Source organism: Brassica napus, chromosome C9 (assembly GCF_020379485.1).
Source record: "Brassica napus cultivar Da-Ae chromosome C9, Da-Ae, whole genome shotgun sequence".
Taxonomy (NCBI): Eukaryota; Viridiplantae; Streptophyta; class Magnoliopsida; order Brassicales; family Brassicaceae; genus Brassica; species Brassica napus.
Window position 1 is genome coordinate 5,199,476 of NC_063452.1, and position 22,436 is coordinate 5,221,911.

At 35.2% G+C, this 22,436-nt stretch overlaps 4 protein-coding genes across 4 annotated transcripts; 2 read left to right on the forward strand and 2 right to left on the reverse strand.

Annotated features, from left to right (window-relative positions):
- Nucleotides 1-8,300: 8,300 nt before the first annotated feature.
- LOC106398212 (putative F-box protein At1g32420) lies at nucleotides 8,301-9,684 on the forward strand. Its single transcript, XM_013838802.3, has 2 exons — nucleotides 8,301-8,305; nucleotides 8,418-9,684. The coding sequence occupies exons 1-2, from the start codon at nucleotides 8,301-8,303 to the stop codon at nucleotides 9,655-9,657; spliced, it is 1,245 nt and encodes a 414-aa protein (XP_013694256.2). The 3' UTR covers nucleotides 9,658-9,684.
- Nucleotides 9,685-12,427: 2,743 nt separating this feature from the next.
- LOC125592439 (putative F-box protein At1g32420) lies at nucleotides 12,428-13,815 on the forward strand. Its single transcript, XM_048767598.1, has 2 exons — nucleotides 12,428-12,432; nucleotides 12,545-13,815. The coding sequence occupies exons 1-2, from the start codon at nucleotides 12,428-12,430 to the stop codon at nucleotides 13,782-13,784; spliced, it is 1,245 nt and encodes a 414-aa protein (XP_048623555.1). The 3' UTR covers nucleotides 13,785-13,815.
- Nucleotides 13,816-15,788: 1,973 nt separating this feature from the next.
- On the reverse strand, nucleotides 15,789-17,656 carry LOC106397411 (dof zinc finger protein DOF5.6-like). Its single transcript, XM_048769812.1, has 2 exons — nucleotides 17,417-17,656; nucleotides 15,789-16,977 (listed from the first exon to the last, which is right to left on the reverse strand). The coding sequence occupies exons 1-2, from the start codon at nucleotides 17,462-17,464 to the stop codon at nucleotides 16,000-16,002; spliced, it is 1,026 nt and encodes a 341-aa protein (XP_048625769.1). The 5' UTR covers nucleotides 17,465-17,656; the 3' UTR covers nucleotides 15,789-15,999.
- Nucleotides 17,657-20,731: 3,075 nt separating this feature from the next.
- Nucleotides 20,732-22,294, reverse strand: LOC106399826 (DNA-directed RNA polymerase III subunit RPC9). Its single transcript, XM_013840276.3, has 4 exons — nucleotides 21,907-22,294; nucleotides 21,449-21,566; nucleotides 21,212-21,364; nucleotides 20,732-21,092 (listed from the first exon to the last, which is right to left on the reverse strand). Exons 2-4 carry the CDS (start codon nucleotides 21,563-21,565, stop codon nucleotides 20,925-20,927), a joined length of 438 nt encoding a protein of 145 aa, XP_013695730.1. The 5' UTR covers nucleotide 21,566; nucleotides 21,907-22,294; the 3' UTR covers nucleotides 20,732-20,924.
- Nucleotides 22,295-22,436: the final 142 nt, after the last annotated feature.

Here is a 22,436-nt window from a genome sequence, read left to right on the forward strand (position 1 = left end):
GGAGACTAATGGCAGAGAAGTCGCTGTGGGTTCGCTGGGTTCAATGCTACCTGATTCGGAAAAGCTCATTCTGGTCAGTTAAAGAAAACACAAGCTCTGGATCCTGGGTCTGGAGGAAGCTACTAAAGCTTAGAGGCCTTGCAAAGCTGTTTATTCGAAAAGAAGTGAGAAACGGAGAATGCACATCTTTTTGGTATGACAGATGGTCCAGATTTGATGATCTAAAAGAAACACTTGGAGACAGAGGACCACTCGAATTAGGTGTCCCTGATTATTACTCTGTTGCAGAGGCAAAGAGAAATAGAAGAAGGAGGAATCATAGAGTAGACATTCTGAATCAGATAGAAGATGAGATAAGAAAGCTTGGTGATGATCGTGAGGAAGATATTGTATTATGGAAACATGCTGAAGGAAAATATAGAAACATGTTTTCGACAAGCAAGACATGGGATCAGATTCGAAGCAAGAAGCCTGTTTGTGTGTGGCATAAGGCTGTCTGGTTTTCGCAATCTACTCCTAAATATGCTTTCATCATGTGGTTAACTCTGAAGGAGAGATTGCAGACTACTAACAGGATGCAGCAGTGGAATGGATCTATAAATACAACTTGCACTCTATGTAATGAAGCGCCGGAGTCATATGCTCACCTCTTCTTTGGATGTCGATATTCTGGGATGGTTTGGAGAAAACTGGTGGAAGGATTGATGTCTGAGGATTTTACTGCGAATTGGAGTGAACTGATAGTTATGGTTTCGAAGTCATGGCTGACACCCATTAAGACTTTCATTCTTCGTTATGCTCTGCAAGCCACAATGCATACAGTTTGGTGGGAGAGGAATGCACGCAGGCATGGGGAGAAGCTGAGAGATGAGACTACATTGATAAAGATTGTGGATAAATTCATAAGACTGAAACTTCTATCACAAAAAGGAAGGGGGGATTACTTTGAGGAAGGTCTAATCACATGGTTTGGTGCACAGCCACACACATGATTTAAATAGATAGTTATATGAAATCTATTGTCTTGTAGGGAAACAAAAGTAGCACACTTGATGTAAAAAAGTTTTTTCTGAATTAAATTTAACATTTATTCAAAAAAAAAAAAAAAAAAAAAAAAAAAAAAAAGTAAGTAAGTAATTTCATTTTTCTTATATTATATAATAAATATATATTATTTACTGATAATAAAAATATAGTTATTCATCTATCACAAATATCTATGTGAATATGTGAATTAAGTACAACAATCAAACAACATAATGATTTCCACATAGAAAATTTTAAAAATATATTTATGTTATGTAGTCTTATTTTATATTCTTTAAATAATGTAATAAAATATTATACATTATTTTTTTTTTAGAATTGAGAAATACATATATCTTTTTTTTTTTTTTTTTTTTTTTTTTTTTTGACAGCAAGAAAATTTACAGACTCATATAGACTCTGTAAACCAATGTGGTAACTCCGCATCCATGTGTACGACGAAAGACGGTTGTGTCCGAGCACTACGTGCCAAGCGATCCGCCTTTATGTTGAGAAATACATATATCAGTTAGACAAATTAAGCGATAATTAGATAAATTTGATTTTTTTGCCAGCCAAAAGTTTATTATTAATAAGCATCAGTTATTTCAAGATGTTTAAGAAATGATGTACAAAAAAAATAGGATGGACATAAATGATATATGAACAATGAATAGTACTTTGTAAAGCTGACTTAGATAATACATCTGCACATCCATTTCCAGTCCTTTTTGATGCCTAAATTCAATTTCTCCTGAGCAGTTATTCCACAAAGAGATCGTATGAGATATTGTTTTGATATTCAGATTTGTTTCTTGATTGTTAAGAAGATTGATAACTGTAAAATGTCTCTTTCGAATATGATATGTCTATAACCGAGTCTCCAACATGAGATAAGTTAGTTTAAAAAGTATATAATTTTATTTTTCTTATATTATATAATAAATATATATTATTTACTAATAATAAAAATATAGTTATTCATCTATCAGAAATATCTATGCAAATATGTGAATCAAGTACAACAATAAAACAACATAATGATTTCCACAAAGAAAATTTTTAAAATATATTTATGTTATGTAGTCTTATTTTATATTCTTTAAATAATGTAATATAATATTATATATTTTTTTTAGAATTGAGAAATGCATATAATATCTTATCCGCGCGTAGCGTGGTTAAAAAATCTAGTTTAAATTATTAAAGATGCATAATCAAATTTATTAATTGATTTAAAACTGAATTTTATTCTTGCGCAGACATTAAGTAGAAGTTTGTGGGTTTTGTGGTTGGAGACACCAGAGTAAGCGCCAGCCTTTCAACACGACCTGGGTTTGAAACCCACTTTATGCGCCCTTTTTAACTTAATTAAAAGCTGGACGGACCTGACTTAAAGTTTGTTCCAAAGTGGTCAGAATAATTGAATTCGCAGACCCAGATTAATTAATTAAATCAGAAACTGAATATGAGCCAAATAACAAAATAGACCACCACGAATTAAACAGGTTAACCTCAAACATGTTTTCTCAGCCACCAATACCCCAAAAACGGATCTGAGAACAGATCTGGAAAAAATTGTTCCTCCAAAAATTCCGAAAATTTTCAACAAAATTCTCAGAAAACCATTATAACCTTATGGACAATATTTTTCCAGAACTAAATCCATAAACTTTATTTAGATCTGAATTTAAATGTTTTTCACTAGATAACAACCAAAGATCTAGATCTAAACATGCCCAAAAAATTCAGATCTAACACAGATCTCAGAATATTCAATCTATATTATAATAGATCAGTTTTTGCTCACTCCTCAGCGCGCCACGTCATCGTTTTGTGGGCTCCACTTTTAAAAAGTGTAAAAAAGCGTCAAGCCCATGGCTCGAACCCGGGTTATTGAGATATAAACACCAACATTTATACCACTAAGCTAACTGATACATTTGTACATTGATGGCCGAACCTAATATATATTTATGAAGGTCGAAAGCCCTTGCTTCTTCGGCTTCCTCTGACCTCTGAGGGTCGGACCTACAAGTGTGTTATGGATTTCATTTTTAAATGGGATTCATCACGTTATATGAAAAAAACTTAAGTTTGCAACAATTATGGTTTTCCTATATTGTAAACTGTTGTAGTTTAATATGGGTTCTTTTCATCATTGTCTCAAACAAGTCTGAGTTACAGAGTTGCGCCGTGTGTATATTCGTAATCTATTTTTTCACTGGTGAACTCTTCATGTCCCCATCTTAAATCGCTTGATCATGAATGTTCCTGATTTGTAGCCCCTCTGTAAACCATATATATATGATTCTCATCTTTGATGAACCCAATCTGCATCTCCACAAAACTCATTGATTCCTCTTAGCTTTAACCATCTTCTAGAAAATGTTTTTCTCTGCCTCTCCAGTTCGTCAAACCGGCGTCCCGGCGTCCGTCACTCAACCTTCGAGTCTCTCTATCTTGGTCTTAGTAGTCAGAGCATAGCCTCTGGCTTCCTCCGCTTCTGGGATTCCCTGAACTTCAAGAAAGACAGGGAGTTTGTGGGAATCACGGTTCTTTTCCTCGATGAAAAGGTAAGTTAATCTTCGATCTATCACACTTATTTAACATAATTGTTTTAATTTATTTCCTGATTCTTTGTTGGATAATACTATTTGCAGATTCCGTGATTCATGGGTTTACTCCCGTCGGACGTGCTAATCATTACATGCCATCTTTGAAAGCAGATTCCATTGTGAAAGTCGATCGTTTTGAGGTTGCTAGGTGCTCCAAGTGATTGCGAACACAAACATAGAAATTGGTAAACATAGCATATTTGGCAGCTCCAAGCAAGATTACAATCAGGCAAATTCAAGTGGAATGACATACCAACAACTGAAACTGGTAATTAGTCAACAACTTATCTCATATTTTCCTTATCTGAAAAAATCTATTGTGTTTCTGATCTATTTTTTCATCTACGCAACTTTAGCCTCTGTCATGGATAGCTTTCTCCCAAGAATTGCATTGACTATGGTTTCCGGGAAGAAAAAGATCTTGCTCCTGAAAAAAGACCGTGACAACCCTGTTGTAAGATTTTAGTTTGTGCAGAACAAAAAACCTTGATTTATTTTCTATTTAGTATAGTGATAGTTGTTGACAATCATTAGTTATTTGCCAATATGTTTTTTATGCGGCATTTCAGAACTCTCTATTCCAAGCGGAACAGCAGATGGAAGCTAATTTTTCTGGAAGCTCCTCGACTTCAAGACAGAATCAGAAGATAGATGTTGGTGGGAGGTTAATCAAGGGAATACTTCAGGGAAGTGAGACGGTCTAGCCAGACTTCATCTTTTGTACAGCCTGAGCAAAGAGTGGAACCCACAAAACACGAGAGAAGAAAAAACAAAACACGAAATTAACATATTCAGATCTTCTCTCTTGCATGTCTAACATCTGGCGCCGACGAAACTCAACACCCACGGCAGACGAAGCTGATGCAAGTAAACCTCTCATCAATCATGCTTAAAATCAATCTACGCTTTTCAATCTCACAAACTAAGAAACAATTTTACCTACATGAATCGGGAAATTAGTGCCCACATTCCCGACATAGAGAAAAAAAGGAGTTGAAGTCCTAACAGTTTTTTCAGTATTAGACTAAACCACAGATTCAAGGTCCAATTATTTTGAAACCCTAACATTTTAAATCCAAATTTATTATCTTTTTCCATGCACTATTTGATTTATATACAAACAACTACCTAAGTAAACACTAACAAGTTCCATCACCCTCAACTTTGAACATATAAGATATAAAAATATCAACATATGACTTCGTCGTTCATTCTTATATCAAACTCATCAACCTATGTAATATCCAAAGTCTCATCAATCACATTATAGACAAAAAAACAATAAAATCCCGTAAACAAAACTATACAATACACCTATAATGTAGCCGACTCCGCGCTTGCGCGGAGACTATGCACCTAGTTTATCTAAAACCTTAGGGAAAAATCAGATTCAATAATCTAATATTTACAATAATAAAATCCGAATTTATATTATAAACTTTAAATAAATTCGAATTTCCTTTAGATCCAAACAAAAAATCAATATGGTGCTCTCATATCAATTGTTAGATTTAATTCACTTTATGATTCATCAATATGAATCTTTTAACCATATGATTCTCTGATTGAATAGACATAAGCGGAAGCATACCTGATGTATACATAGCTTAAAAATCTGAAATTAGGAAATTGATCTTCCAAAGCAATTACTTAAACTAGAGAATTAATTTCCAGTTTAGCCATTCGTTAAATTAGAAATTACTTAAGGTATCCACATATAAATATTTCATAACACTTATGCCCAAGTCTTTACCTTATTCACAATAGTGACCACTTAAATAGTCTAATTGATTAATGGCCCTATCACATTTATTCCTAATATATGTGACCCTACCAAATGATCTACACGACAAGCTGAGGAAGGAGAAGCCTAAGATGAACTTAGTCCTGAAGCTGTTTAAGTTGCAGAACTGAAGAAAACTCAATCCTCCAGCTCCTACGTAGGCAAAGAAGAGACAGTACAAAGCAGCTATTATAGGTGCTGGGATTGACGCAAACACAGCTCCAAATTTTCCTGCATTAACATATAATAGATCATCAGTAAAGATACAACTTTAAACAAAAGCATTTTGAAAATATAATTGAACTTAAAACTTAACCAAGAATAGAGAAGAAGATCATGAAGCCAGAAGCTATCTGAACAACCCTTCTACTACCAACTCTTGTCAGTGCTAATAGTCCAGCATTTTCTCTTCACAAACAGAAAGAGAAAAGAAACTTCATACCAATACATATCCGGAGAAAATAATCAAATCAGACCAGAGATGCTTACAAAGAAACTTCATTCTTGTGGTTTCTTGCTGGAGAAGATGGTGGAAGACATCGTTGGAAGAAGGTTTTCTTGATCTTTCCTCTGTTTTTAAAAGCAGAGAAAAAAAAATAGGCGGTTCTTTTTGGTTTAACCTTCTCAAATGTCGCTTTGCTTCCAAACAAGATCAAACGTAACAATGACCAAAGAAGAAATTTAACAGATCTTTCAATCTTCTTACGTTTTTCTTTACGTTTTCGCTTACCTGTGACACTCCCAGAATGGTATTTTGCGCTGTTCGACTTGTTATCTTGGTTCTGTGGGGTATATGCCCACTCAGGAACATCCTGCTCTTGCATCAGACAAACTGGTTCTGTAACTCTCCTTCCTTCGCCGGTTTATGTCTCTCTCGCTGGGGTCCTGGGGACATCATTCCCCAGTGAGCTTGTTCCTTTGCGCATAAAACCTACAAATTATTTGTTCTAGAAAATATAAAATATGAATATATTTTTGTAAATTGGGGGTCAACCGATTCGTCAACTTGATGCAGTTTATTTATTTCAGCTTTAAAAACTTTTTATTTTGATTGAAACTCAACCCGACTATGTATAAGTTCATGGTAGAACCTGACTTAAAACTCTGAAATACATCTGTTACCGAAAGAAGTATGAGTTGTATCTCCTACGACAACTGTAAATAACAGTCTGAGAACTTGAGACCGAGTAGAAATAGTGATTTAATCTACAGTTTTATTCTGCCTTTGACCTAACCTTTTGTAATTATAAAACGTCCTAAAGATTTGAATGATATCTGGTTGTTATTAATTACTAAAAAGAATACTACAAGACAATTTGGAAAATATAATATAAAATAATTAAACAAAAACCTCTTAAAAGAAAAACTTTTGTTTTCTTGGATAAGGATGCAAATTAAACTTTATATTTAAAAAAAATGCTGTTATATATACATTGTGCTTCCAAGCTTAGGGTTTCAGAGACGTAAGCTTGTTTTGCAGCCTCGGCCGCAGCCATAAATTCTGCCTCACAGCTTGATAAATCAACTATCTCTTGTTTGTTTGAACACCAAGATATAGGGCTATCACCAAGATAAAACACATGACCCATTGTACTCTTTCCATCATCATCATCCACATTGTGAGAAGCATCGCTATAACCTTCAAGTTTTAGACCTTTACCACGCGCAAAGAACAGTCCAAGAGAACACGCGCCTCGCAAGTATCTTAAGACTTGTTTTAATGCAGCACCATGCGATTCTTTCGGCTCTTGCATATATCTACTGAGCAGTCCAACAGAGAAAGACAAGTCTGGCCGAGTATGTAACAAGTAACGGAGACAGCCAATGCTCCGACGGTACCTCGTTTCATCGATCCTCTTCTCATTAGTCGTCTTAGACATCTTTGCATTCATCTCCAACGGTATATGCGTAAGGTTACAAGTGCTGATCTCGGTTTCTTCAAGGATCTTCTTTGCGTACCTATCTTGTACCAAGACAATGCCATCCTCTCGTAGATGAACTTCGATTCCTAGGTAATAGGTTAACTTACCAAGATCACTCATCTCAAATTGCATTTCCATCCCACGCCTAAACATTAGTATTATTGTGGGAACCGAAATTCACACTGTCGATTTCGGTTTAAATAAGAAAACTAGGAAAGCCCTAATTTCCCAGAGGTCCCAGATATCTGCTAATACCACACGCCAAGCAATCAGAACACGAGAATAACAACGATAAAGTATAAGAAATCGAAAAGAGAGCAAAGTAGATCTTATTCCGAATTCGTGTTTGAGCGTAACAACAAGGTAAGAGCCTGGGCTACGAGAGCTGCAGGTGAGATTCCTAGTTCTAAAACCCTAAGACGGCAATAACTTAGTTGAGTCGCAGCTCGAATAACAAAAAACGGAAATATGCCTAATTGCTCTAAGTGCTAAGTTTACTCTGAAAAAGTCCCCCTCATGCCTCTCGCCTAGGACTCCTTATATACTGGCTCCTAGGTCGGTTTACGCTTTTCCTCTTCTGCCCTTAAGCCGCCATAGCATAAAAATGGAGATATTCCATATTTTCCGATCTTCGTAATTATCTTCAAAATTCCGTATTTATCCGCGAAAACTTGACTTTTATCTTTCCTTGCGAACCAAGCGTAAACCGTCATGCGGCTTACGGGCTGTTGGTTAAGAAATCGTAAGTTGGGCCTCGAGTCATGTCTTAGGTCCCTTTGGGCCGTCTTCTGACTCGAAGCGTTTATTACGACTTCTTTCGATAAAGAGTGAACTTTCCGCGGTTTTTACCGTAAAGTTTGATCGATGACTTAGAATGGCGGGAAACATGAAATGGGTTCGCTACGGTCTTCGGGAGATAGCATCGAAGGGTAGACGAGAATGCATGGACTAATGCCGTATAGACGTTTCGGAAGCGACCGAGCAGACGAACGCTACTTGTATCTCCTGTGACTGTAAATAACAATCTGATATCTTGAAATCGAGTAAAAATATTGATTTAATCTACAGTTATTCTGCCTTTTACCTAGCTTTTTGTAATTATCCAATATCGAGGTCCTCAGGCTCTTCTGTGAGCATAGCATTATCCTTTGTAAAATCAGTATTTGCATTCCTGATCGCATGGGCGACACAACGTCTTCTTCCAACTGAGCAAAGGCCCAGCGGTAGTGTCAATGTCCCTTTGGATCTAGTGGTGGAGATTCTTAAAAAACTCCCTGCAAAGTCTCTCGTGAGGTTCCGATGCGTCTCGAAGCAATGGTCGTCAATTATCAGCAGCCGCAGAGACTTCCTTGACTCAATCGTGACACGTTCTTTGGCTCAGCCGCAGCGTATGCACTTCATCTTCCATCACTGTACGAGTAAACCATTCTTCATCTTCACGTCAACTTACCATAAGATGGCTGATAACCAATCAATATTCATCCCTGCACTAACGAGTTCCTGTATTTATAAATACGTCCGCGGTTTGATCCTTTGTTGCTCACGGCGAGGTTTTGATATCGTTATATACAACCCTACCACGAAGCAGGCCCTTTGGTTACCGGACAAGCAACCTTTGATGCAGCTATACCAGTATACTTACTTCTTTGGATACGACCATCTCGAGAATCAATACAAAGTTTTGGGCCTACCAAACCAAGATATGGAGAGGGCTTGTCTAGTTTTCACATTGACAGTTCCGACAGCTACCAAAAGCTGGAGATACGTAGAATCCATTGGACTTGGACATCACTATCCAAAAAAATATAATTCTATTTGCATCAACGGGGTTATCTATTACCAAGCAAGTACTACAGAATATGGTTCGACATATGTATTGATGAGTTTTGATATTAGGTATGAGAAATTTAATCAGGTCAATTCTCCTACCAATCACCTTTCGAGTCTGATAAACTACCAAGGCAAGTTAGGGATCATGTGTTGCAAGAAGGGCGTGGAAATTTGGGTTATGGAGCATACTGATGAGAAGACACAAGAATGGTCCAAGATTTTCTTTTACGAAGAGATGGTAAGTTTCAAAGATTGGTTCAGCAAGGGTGTTACTCGTGGTGGTGAGATAGTTTTTGTCTATATTCGGCCCGGGCATCACAATCGTGACGCGCTATGCGTCTCATATTACGACCCAGAGCGAAACAGCATGAGATATGAAGACATAGACGGTATTAGTACCAAGGAACTAAAGCATAAAGATATTTTGTTTAAAGGCGTTGTCACTGATCATGTCGAGAATACTATGTGTTTGTATTAAGTTAAGTCAAGAGAGTGGGTGATTTCTTATATGGATAAAACCATATATATAGCTAGTGGTAATGTTCTCGCTTTTTTTTAATAACGAAGGTTATTTATATGATGGTCATGTGGTAGGTTTTATTATATTGTTGGTTTATCCACCCATCCATTTACCTTTTTCCTTATATAAAACATATAAGCTAGAGATTTTGAAAGCAAAAAAAAAATGACAAAGGCATTAAGATATGTTGTTGTTTTTTTCATCATCGGGCAAAGTCTCTTCCTGCGATGGGAATGTAATTTATAGTACTTTTGCCACCAACTAATCGTTGTCTGGCAAATTATCACCTTTCCCCAAACCAAACATACACAAAACGGTCTCACGTCTCTTCCAAATTTGCATGGATTCTGATTCACTCCAGCTATGTCGAGTTGTCCACTTATATATACATCTAACTATTAACTAACTGTGATTGCCTTTGCATGCATTACATTCAATGTTAGTAATTTCTTTCAAAGAACATATTTTTTTTTACAAATTTTAGCATAAATTTTGTTAATGGTAAACATAAATGTCATATACAAATGAAAGATCTGTTACATTTCTTCTTTGGTCATTTTTACGTTTGATCTTGTTTGGAAGCAAAGCGACATTTTGAAAAGGTTGAACTTATCCAAGAACAATCTAAAAGATTAGTGGTTCTTCTTACGTTTTCGCTTACCTGTGACACTCCCAGAATGGTATTTTGCGCTGTTCGACCTGTTATCTATAGAATCACAAAGGTAAATAGAATCTCAAGACAATAATAAGAAGTACTTCTCTTATTCAATCAATCACGCAAAGCTTAACAATAACTCGATCAAGCTCTCTAGGTTTCACAACTCACACATTATCTTATCATCGACATCATCATATATATAGAGAGCTATATTTCCTAATCCTATTAGATAACATGTCTAGAAGACTTATCTAAATATATTATAACTTTCCAATTCCTCAACATAATAGGATTAGGTTAGTTACTTGCTTCTCAAGCTTCCTTTCTCTTCAAGCTTAACTCAACGTTCTCCCCCTTAAGCTTGAACCCCCTTTCACACACATCTTGTATTCCAATCAGACTTCTCATTTCCTTGAACTTAATCCTTCCAAGTGACTTCGTAAGGATGTCCGCTTTCTGTTCACTCCCAGGAACATGCTCAACCTCCACTTGCTCGTTTTCAACACATTCTCGGATAAAATAGAACCTCCTATGTATATGTTTACTTCGGCCATGAAACACATGATTTTTAGTAAGTGCGATCGCAGATTTATTATCAACTCGTATGACCACACGCTCGCATGTCTTGCCAATAACTTTACTTAATAGTTCTTGTAACCAAATCGCTTGTTTTGCAGCCTCGGCCGCGGCCATAAACTCTGCCTCACAGCTTGATAAATCAACTATCTCTTGTTTGTTTGAACACCAAGATATAGGGCTATCACCAAGATAAAACACATGACCCATTGTACTATTTCCATCATCATCATCCACATTGTGAGAAGCATCGCTATAACCTTCAAGTTTTAGACCTTTACCACGCGCAAAGAACAGTCCAAGAGAACACGCGCCTCGCAAGTATCTTAAGACTTGTTTTAATGCAGCACCATGCGATTCTTTCGGCTCTTGCATATATCTACTGAGCAGTCCAACAGAGAAAGACAAGTCTGGCCGAGTATGTAACAAGTAACGGAGACAGCCAATGCTCCGACGGTACCTCGTTTCATCGATCCTCTTCTCATTAGTCGTCTTAGACATCTTTGCATTCATCTCCAACGGTATATGCGTAAGGTTACAAGTGCTCATCTCGGTTTCTTCAAGGATCTTCTTTGCGTACCTATCTTGTACCAAGACAATGCCATCCTCTCGTTGATGAACTTTGATTCCTAGGTAATAGGTTAACTTACCAAGATCACTCATCTCAAATTGCATTTCCATCCCACGCCTAAACATTAGTATCATTGTGGGAACCGAAATTCACACTGTCGATTTCGGTTTAAATAAGAAAACTAGGAAAGCCCTAATTTCCCAGAGGTCCCAGATATCTGCTAATACCACACGCCAAACAATCAGAACACGAGAATAACAACGATAAAGTATAAGAAATCGAAAAGAGAGCAAAGTAGATCTTATTCCGAATTCGTGTTTGAGCGTTACAACAAGGTAAGAGCCTGGGCTACGAGAGCTGCCGGTGAGATTCCTAGTTCTAAAACCCTAAGACGGCAATAACTTAGTTGAGTCGCAGCTCGAATAACAAAAAACGGAAATATGCCTAATTGCTCTAAGTGCTAAGTTTACTCTGAAAAAGTCCCCCTCATGCCTCTCGCCTAGGACTCCTTATATACTGGCTCATAGGTCGGTTTACGCTTTTCCTCTTCTGCCCTTAAGCCGCCATAGCATAAAAATGGAGATTTTCCATATTTTCCGATCTTCGTAATTATCTTCAAAATTTCGTATTTATCCGCGAAAACTTGACTTTTATCTTTCCTTGCGAACCAAGCGTAAACCGTCATGCGGCTTACGGGCTGTTGGTTAAGAAATCGTAAGTTGGGCCTCGAGTCATGTCTTAGATCCTTTTGGGCCGTCTTCTGACTCGAAGCGTTTATTACGGCTTCTTTCGATAAAGAGTGAACTTTCCGCGGTTTTTACCGTAAAGTTTGATCGATGACTTAGAATGGCGGGAAACATGAAATGGGTTCGCTACGGTCTTCGGGAGATAGCATCGAAGGGTAGACGAGAATGCATGGACTAATGTCGTATAGACGTTTCGGAAGCGACCGAGCGGACGAACGCTACTTGTATCTCCTGTGACTGTAAATAACAATCTGATATCTTGAAATCGAGTAAAAATATTGATTTAATCTACAGTTATTCTGCCTTTTACCTAGCTTTTTGTAATTATCCAATATCGAGGTCCTCAGGCTCTTCTGTGAGCATAGCATTATCCTTTGTAAAATCAGTATTTACATTCCTGATCGCATGGGCGACACAACGTCTTCTTCCAACTGAGCAAAGGCCCAGCGGTAGTGTCAATGTCCCTTTGGATCTAGTGGTGGAGATTCTTAAAAAACTCCCTGCAAAGTCTCTCGTGAGGTTCCGATGCGTCTCGAAGCAATGGTCGTCAATTATCAGCAGCCGCAGAGACTTCCTTGACTCAATCGTGACACGTTCTTTGGCTCAGCCGCAGCGTATGCACTTCATCTTCCATCACTGTACGAGTAAACCATTCTTCATCTTCACGTCAACTTACCATAAGATGGCTGATAACCAATCAATATTCATCCCTGCACTAACGAGTTCCTGTATTTATAAATACGTCCGCGGTTTGATCCTTTGTTGCTCACGGCGAGGTTTTGATATCGTTATATACAACCCTACCACGAGGCAGGCCCTTTGGTTACCGGACAAGCAACCTTTGATGCAGCTATACCAGTATACTTACTTCTTTGGATACGACCATCTCGAGAATCAATACAAAGTTTTGGGCCTACCAAACCAAGATATGGAGAGAGCTTGTCTAGTTTTCACATTGACAGTTCCGACAGCTACCAAAAGCTGGAGATACGTAGAATCCATTGGACTTGGACATCACTATCCAAAAAAATATAATTCTATTTGCATCAACGGGGTTATCTATTACCAAGCAAGTACTACAGAATATGGTTCGACATATGTATTGATGAGTTTTGATATTAGGTATGAGAAATTTAATCAGGTCAATTCTCCTACCAATCACCTTTCGAGTCTGATAAACTACCAAGGCAAGTTAGGGATCATGTGTTGCAAGAAGGGCGTGGAAATTTGGGTTATGGAGCATACTGATGAGAAGACACAAGAATGGTCCAAGATTTTCTTTTACGAAGAGATGGTAAGTTTCAAAGATTGGTTCAGCAAGGGTGTTACTCGTGGTGGTGAGATAGTTTTTGTCTATATTCGGCCCGGGCATCACAATCGTGACGCGCTATGCGTCTCATATTACGACCCAGAGCGAAACAGCATGAGATATGAAGACATTGACGGTATTAGTACCAAGGAACTAAAGCATAAATATATTTTGTTTAAAGGCGTTGTCACTGATCATGTCGAGAATACTATGTGTTTGTATTAAGTTAACTCAAGAGAGTGGGTGATTTCTAATATGGATAAAAGCATATATATAGCTCATGTGGTAAGTTTTATATACTATATTGTTGGTTTATATAAAGCATATAAGCTAAAGATTTTAAAAGCAAAAAAAAAATGACAAAAGCATTAAGATATGTTGTTTATGGTAGGTTTTTTTCACTAAAAGCATTAAGATATAACTTATCCAAGAACAATCTAAAAGATGGGAATGTAATTTATAGTACTTTTATTTTGTGTAACTTATAATTTATAGTACTTTTGCAACCAACTAGTCGTTGTCCGGAAAATTATCACCTTTCCCCAAACCAAACATACACAACTGAGCTTAGAGGTACTAGTCAATATATTTCAAATTTTATTTCACGTCAGGAATCATTAATTAGTAAATTATTCAAATAGTTAAATTACCTTTGGATATCTTCTACTTATGAATTTTCTGCCAAAGCGTTTTCTAAATCGTATAAATGAGTCGAAAGTGGAATCTTTCCAAAATCCTAATAAGCTTATAGTTTGAGTTGATTTTGTTCAAAACTTTATTATGCTTATCTGTGTTGTGATTTACATACATGATGATGTCTCTTAAATTTTATTTAGAATAAATAATTTAATTTGATAGGTTTTAATCAGTGAATAATTTCATATATTGATAGCTTGAACTATTTTCGACATCAATGTTAGTGTGAAATTTGCTAATAAAATCAATCACTTAAGTTGATAGAAATGTTTCAAGTTGTATGTTTTATGTTTTATAATTATATGAATACTTCCACATGTAGATAGTTTCAACTCTTGTCGCTATATATTATTGTAAAATTCATTCGCTAAGTAGATTTTATGTTTTATAAATATAGATGTTGATAGATCGTCAAAAAATTTCTAAATCAACAAATCTAATGTAAAACTTCTTCCAAAAATTATAGTTTTATAGATTTGTTCAAAAATACATACTCAACAAAATTTTATTTGATTGATTTTGTCAACAAAAGATCTTGTTCTAAACTTTTATCCTAATTGGTATGTGTTGTTTCAGTTTGATATATTTTAATCATTAATTTCATGATATCTGCTAAGTTTGTTTTGGATCTTTTCCATTTTGATAGTTTTTAATCATTGAATAATTTCGTAGGTGAATAGATATATATTTCAGGGAATCACAAATAATTTATTCAGATGAAACATTTGAGTAACCAAAATTAAGTTAAGATTTATTTATATATATACATTTTAGTGAAATTAAAACTCCTAAGAAATGAAAATTTTGCTCCTTCTAAAATATTTATTTAATTATTGTTTTCTAAATTCTTAAATAATATATCTATAATTCACAAAACTCTAAATTTACGTGATGGACTGGCTTAGATCAACATAACTGCAATTTTATGTGAATATTTCTACATGTAACAAAATTTGAAATAACAATAAAATATAAGAAAATAGTTCAAATCTTGAGAATTCATAGTTTTTCATTTGAAAAAAGTATTCTTCAGATTTGACATATCCAATATTATACATATATTTGAGAATCTATCTTAGATATTTTGGATGGAAGTGTAAGATGAATTAGTAAATAATTATCTTGTTTCTTAGCTGGCGTTGGTTTCAAATTTTTTAGTTTGTTACTCAATCTTTAACGTTTATTTAGCTAATCATGTAAATAAATACCTGAAAATATACATCAGTAGAGAATCTTGTCTTGTGATGGGCTGTTTGCTTACTTAGCTTTCTATCTCCTAATTTTCTTTAGAATTTATTCCAATTTGAATGTGTCTGAACTTCTTTCCAAATGTCAAATATTCTCAGTTAGACTTTGTTTTCCTCCTTTTGTCGACAAAAAAAATTCATGGATAAACTTTGAACTTTTTGATCTTTGCATAGCAAGAAAAAAAAACACATCACTGTATATAACCTTACATGTACATTCATCTTACTTTTTGGGAACTGAAGTTAACAGTTATTGTAATCAATTTAGAAGTCGTATAGAGCTAAGTTACCAAAAATAGAATGAGCGCTATTTATATATCAAGAAACATTACACATCAAGGACGTCCACAGTAACACCAACACACAAAACGATAAATATATCTGAATCCTCTAATCAAGATTACTCAAACAAACCCATATATAATTTAGTTGCTTCTCTAGTACTATTATTACTACTAGTTGATTACAACAAGAAAAAAAGTTCGGATAGAAATTTATTAAACCAGGGAGTTTGTTTTAGTGGACGATCCATAGCCATTCATCAAACCATTCCACGACGAACCTAAGCCGTTGATATAAACGCCACCACCGTATCCACCACCGTCAGATCTACCTCCGCCTCCGTTGCCACTACCCTCTGAGTAGCCTTGCTCTTGTTGCCAATCAAGCGATAACAGCTTTGGACTTGGCTTCACATCCATTATTGATGTTATCCTTTGATTATCTTCATGATGATTGTAAAGATGATGGTCATAATTAGATAGCATAAGTCTCTGGCATGTAGAGATATCCATGAGACCACCACCACCAACATTGTTGTGAAGATTGTGATGATGATCTCCGTTACTTCCATGATCAACCATGACCAGATTGTTATTGTTCACTCCCATGAGATCAAACTTACTGTCCAGGAAATCAATAGGTCTAGGGCTCTGTGAAAGCAAACCGCCATACTTACTCTCCAAGTAACCAACGTTACTATGATCAGGAGCTGTGTAAGACCCCATCATCCCATTCCCACCAAAATGTGGAAACCCTAGAGAGGCATTTTGGTAATTTTGGTGAGAATGGGCTAAAGCCATAAGGTCAGTGGTAACAATGTTAGACGGTTTTTTGGAGGATGGTGAATTTGAGGAAGAGGGTTTCTTGTTTTTCCGGCAGCTACCACCGACCGGAATATTCCTTAATGTGCCGCCTTTGGTCCAGTAACGGCGACAAGTTTTGCAGAAGTAGCGAGGCTGAGATAGGCTATAGTTATTGTAGTAACAGAACTTAGTATGTGTTGACTCACAACGGGGACACTTTTGAGGATGGTCGTGAGGTGGACGCAGCCTCCTTCCACTGTCCATCATAGCCGTCGCTGCTACAGCCATGGCTGAGGCTTGTGGTCTAGTGCTGCAAGCAGCTAGTATGTCGGCTGCTGATGGAGAAGTCGTTGTAGAGTCTAACATGCTTCCTCCTGATGACTCAGCTTCCTAATATTACAATTTACAAAACTATATCAAAATGTGTAACAGTGTAAGATCTATAGAATCGTTTCACCACGATAGAAACATACTTTAATGGTATAATTAATCATTCGCACGCCAAAGAATGATGGTTTGAGATGAGTAAGGTCTAAATTGTTTCAAACCATTTTTTGGCATTTGCATTTACATTTACACATTCACAGTTTACAAGAGACAAAAACAAAATCATAACAAACAAAAAAACTACAAAAAGATAAGATAAAATCAGTTTGAAACGTAAACAAAAATGTCAAACGTAAACGTAACAGATCTTCCATTTGCATATGATATTTATCTTTACAACTAACCAAAAAAATCTGCTTATATGTTTAATTTTTTTTAATGTTCTTTGAAGATATATAAACTTTAAACGTAAATGCAAACGCAAAATACAGATAATGGATACCTGGAGCCAATCAGAATCCATGCAAGCTTGAAGAGAAGTGAGACCCATTTTGCGTTTGTTTTGTTTGAGGAGAGTGAGAACTTTAAGACAAGTTTATGAAAAAAATGTAGAGAGAGAAGAGAGAGAGGAGATGAGACATGGAAGAGTTTGCGGGGTTGGGATGTGAATAAGAAGGAAGCCAGAAGAGGACCATTCTTGGCCTCGGGATTGCTGTCTCCACTCAACAAACCACTTCTACTATACAACTTGGTTAAGTTAGTTCACACTTACAATTATTTTTTACTTTTTATTTAAAACTGTTGTCTTAACATCGGAAAATATAGTATTTCAGTTTAACAAATGATTAGTAAACTTTTCTCATTGTATCTATCTGAAATTTAATCATTCATTTTGGTCGTCCATAACTCAGGTGATCTTATTATCTAAACCCACTTACTAATCTTTTTTTACCAACTACCCACTATAGTTCCATAGTTTTAGTTTTATTATATTCTGTTGATAGCTTTTAATGGATATACAACTATTTGAAGTTTTACTTTTATATGGACCGTTAAGCGTAAATTAGGGAGCTTCAAATGTTCTATTTCTGGAAGTAATGTAGGTTATGGTGGTATTTCTCAGTTTCATTGTATCCTACCTTCTTTTTATGAACGATATTCTCAAACTTCTTAAACTTTTTTGAAAAAATGTGAAGACGTTACTTAATCAATTTCCAGTTTTAAATTGGTATTGAAATTTTGATTTTTGAAAAGTTAATAAGCCTTGCTTGGTGATCATGATAAAAGTAAAAACTTTATTTTTGTAGATAATAGTATATGCAAATTAATTTATGTCTATAATTATATAGATGGACCGTATATACGGATGTGGCGGAGGAAAAAGGAAAGCGTCGGTGGTTCCAAAAACCTCGGACCCACATTCCTTTGGTGGGTCCTCGTCTACTTGACCAATCATCTTTATCTATTCAACGTCTACGATCAACACATGGGACCTAGATAGACAACGTAAGCCGTCAGATGAGTTCAGAAATAGCGGCTTGATCGTCACACAACTGAGACAAAAGTGAGAAGAGAATAATATCTTTTTGGAAGTCTCTTGTCTGTGTTTTTCTGTTTTGAGACTTACGATAAAGAAGAAGAAGAAGTATGAGTTTGAGAATTTAAGTGGGTCTATTAATCGGCCCTACTCGTTCGCTTCTCTCAAGCAAAGTATTTATTCTCTTGCCATCTGTCATTTTCTTCTACATGTGGCAGTCTGTTTCAAGTTTTGTTTTTGTTTTTCAAAAACCCTAATCATTAGTGACTCACTAACAGTGAGTTAATTACTTTGGATACTTTCTGTTTAATAAAATTTTCGAATCAAAAGTTAAAGGGTTTTGATCGATGGAAAAGAAGAACATGAGATAAAAGTTGCGGGCTCTAGCAGTTTCTTACTTATATTATATGAATGCATGTGATTTTTAGAAACGGTAGTAAAATGTAAAGAGATCTAAAAAACGCAAATCATTTTGAAAGTAATCTTTATTTCAAATTTGATTGCAAATGAACTAAAAACGATTAGGTACATCAACTCGTGTTATTGTCTACCTTGAATTTTTCATGTCGATTAATTGTCATTGAGTATACACATTGCGTTACACTTTTAAATTACAAAGATATTCACCTTACCGTCGGATAAAACTAGTCTACTTTGTTTTTGTTACAACGATTTTATAATTCTATCTAGCAAAATGTTAAAAGTAGTTGACGATGAAGTATTCTTGTGAGGAAAGTATTCCATTTTAATATTTAATTGTTTTCTACTTTATAATTCTCTTTTTGTAACTAAATTTTTTCATCTTAATCCGGCTATGACAACTCTAGTACTTGTATATAGAGTTTGGAGACTCTTTCGAACTTGGGTTGGTTATTGTATACTGATAATACTGTAAATGTTAATGATGTTATCTTTACAGGATAATGTTGTGTGCTATACTGAAAAATTAAATAACTTTGAAGGGAAAGCTTCGTAACTCTATGAGACAAGTAGGAAACTGAACATTGTAAGGATCTAGGGAGAATACTTCATTCTTGGTTCACTTCACATGATTTTCAAAAGAACAAAATTTAAAACGAAAGGAAAGAAAGAAAAGAATAAAAGGGCATCGAAAATGGTGCATATGAGAATATAAATCCCACAAGATAAGCTAAGCGTGACGACGACATATTCTTTGGCACATTATATAATTCAGTGAGACCCACTTTTCAAAGTTAACAAAGTGTATATGTCTCGCGTATCTTTGTTCCAATTACATCACTCATTATTTGTCCTTACATCATCATAATATCATCCGTATAACATTAGCGATTATCATTCGAGCAACGAAATAATGTGATATCTAACACCTGGAAGATGGAGTACGTACTTGCATACAAATGTGTACAAACTATTACATCATTCAGGTGCAGTTCCTTTTCACCAGTAGACTAGCGATAATAACACCATACATTGTAAAATTTATTACTCATTATAACTATCTAACATGTTTTAAATAAATTAAGGTCTGATTATGTCTAATATACGCTTTAACTAACCATATAAATATACGAATCTTGAATATATATACCCTAAATTTATCCATGAAAATGAATGGATTACATATGCTTTTTCATAAAGGTTGAGATACCTATTTTATTTATGTTTTGTCAAACCCTATATGCTTATCCAACGAAATTCGAAATAATATTCGAGAAGAAAAGTATTTTAAATAAGTTGCCTTGCTTTTTAGTATAATTGTATAGAACATATTCCTCTACATTTGTGTAAGTCGTACATCTATACTTTTAAAATCATGAAATAATGGACCTATAATCGTTTGAAGATGTAAGATTTTTTTTTTTTTAAGAAGTAAGAATTTATATGATGTAGCCTTAATTTACGGTTTGGTTTTTGATTTGGTTTTCTTGTTTATTTTGGTTTTAGTAATTTTTTAAAACTCTAAAACTAAATTAAAGATGCTATGTATTTCAGCTTGTTTTAGTGCAATTTCAAGTTGTGACTCTTTTTGATTTTGTTTGGATACAAACAATGTGAACTTGAACCTTACACAACAAAGCTTTCCCTCGAACCCAAGGGCACAACAAAGATGCCCATTACCACATAGACACATACTTTATCTATTTCATAATATAATTATTTTACTTAAAAGCATAAATATTAAGATTATTTTTAAGAATATCATTTAATATATAAATTAAAATAATTCAACTAGTTATTAAAACTATCTAGTATCATTAGTTATACAATATCCAAAAGTATTAAGATTACTAGAAAATGAAAAAAAAAACAAGTTTATACTATTATGAAACATAAAGAATATGGTTTTCTTCATTTTTGTCATATACGAATTTATATTTTCCTACATTGTTATATGGAAATGAAAATAAACAATATAGTATGCATCTAGTAAACTTCATATAAACTCTCAACGTTAAGTGATGCTTAAACAAATAGCAAAAAAGAAAGAAAATTATCTCAAAACTGCAGTTGCCAATTGTTCACCCTCCTCTGTTTCCTCTTCCTCGTTTTCTCCACGAGCTTCCACTATAGGAGGCGACGGTAGCAAAGCCTCCACGAGCTTTAGTATTCCCTCTTTTGCCTTTTTATCGATTCCCCGTTCACTGGGCTCCTCTAAGATCTACAAAACTCGCAATCATCAAAGGTTATTATGACAACCTGTAAGTAGATATAACCTAATGCAATGACAGATATGTTCATGAGATCTGGTTAAGGAAAGATAGTAAGAACAACACAAACCGAGGCCAGGTTAACAGTAGATGATGGCCTGATATTGATGATATTGAGAATCTCGGCTTTAGCAAGTTTGAAATCTTCGCACTGATCAGAGAAGTTTGTAATGATCTCTAGTGTTTGTGTGCAAGCAGGAGTCTCCATCAAGTAATCATATACCTAAATTAACAAAAAAGTAATTAAACTTCACTAAACCCATTATAAGGCTGAAGTAACAACATGTTAAAAAAAAAAGGGCAAGACCTTGTATTCTAATGTAGTGATTGGAGCTATGACTCTTGTAGTATCATTTGATGCACCTCTCGAGTTAAGCAAGTCAAGTACTTCGAAGTTTGTAAGCGTACCTGCGTTTGCCTTCATTCTGAAAATATCCAAAATAAATCTTTATTCATAAAATAAGATAAAAGACTCGAGCAAAAAACATTATTGTCTTCATCTCTATCTCTGAGGTTTTGCTCCTGAAACATTCATTCAATGGGAACATCAAAGATCAAAAACAGAGGATTATTGTTTGTTTCCACACACCATTAAACAAAGCTAAAGCTAAACACTTTTCCAAACCCAATAACGTGGAGACAACGCAGAGCTTACTTGAAGTAAAAAATAAATCGACATTTTGATATCGGAGTTTTTTTAACGGCGGCGGAGACGGTGGTCGCACGGATGAAAAAGAGAAAAAAAGTGCGAGAAAGTGGAATTACCTAACTGTTTTATCAGATGTAATCGGGGAGAAGAGGTACGTTCTGTTCTTATGATGATCTAAGAAGTTCGTCGGAATATAGTTCTGGTCGTGTCTGCTCGCCAGCGAAGATACAAGTGCATGAAACCAGTTTCCTTCTTACTAGTGTATAAAATGCTAAACGACTTCGTTTTTGAGTAAACGAAAAAAAAATATTTGGGCTGAGCCCGTTAGGCCTTAAATCGTTTATGCAATGGGCCCATAACAACAACCCTCTGCTTTTTCTTTCTGGGCCCATATATTTTTAGTTTGGTGAGCTTTTAGACCCAAAAATATGTCGGAATAGCTATCATTATGTTACACTTTGCATAAAAATGTTTTTTTTTTTCAAAATTTTTGTAGAGGAGTTTAATTAACTTTGACGTTCATTCTTTAGAAACGATATTGTATGCGGCGTCTCGATTATATACATACCAATATAGACAAAACTCGTAATCTTATAAGTTGTTAATAAAATGAAAGGGAATTAGGACACATGATTCTTGCTTTGGA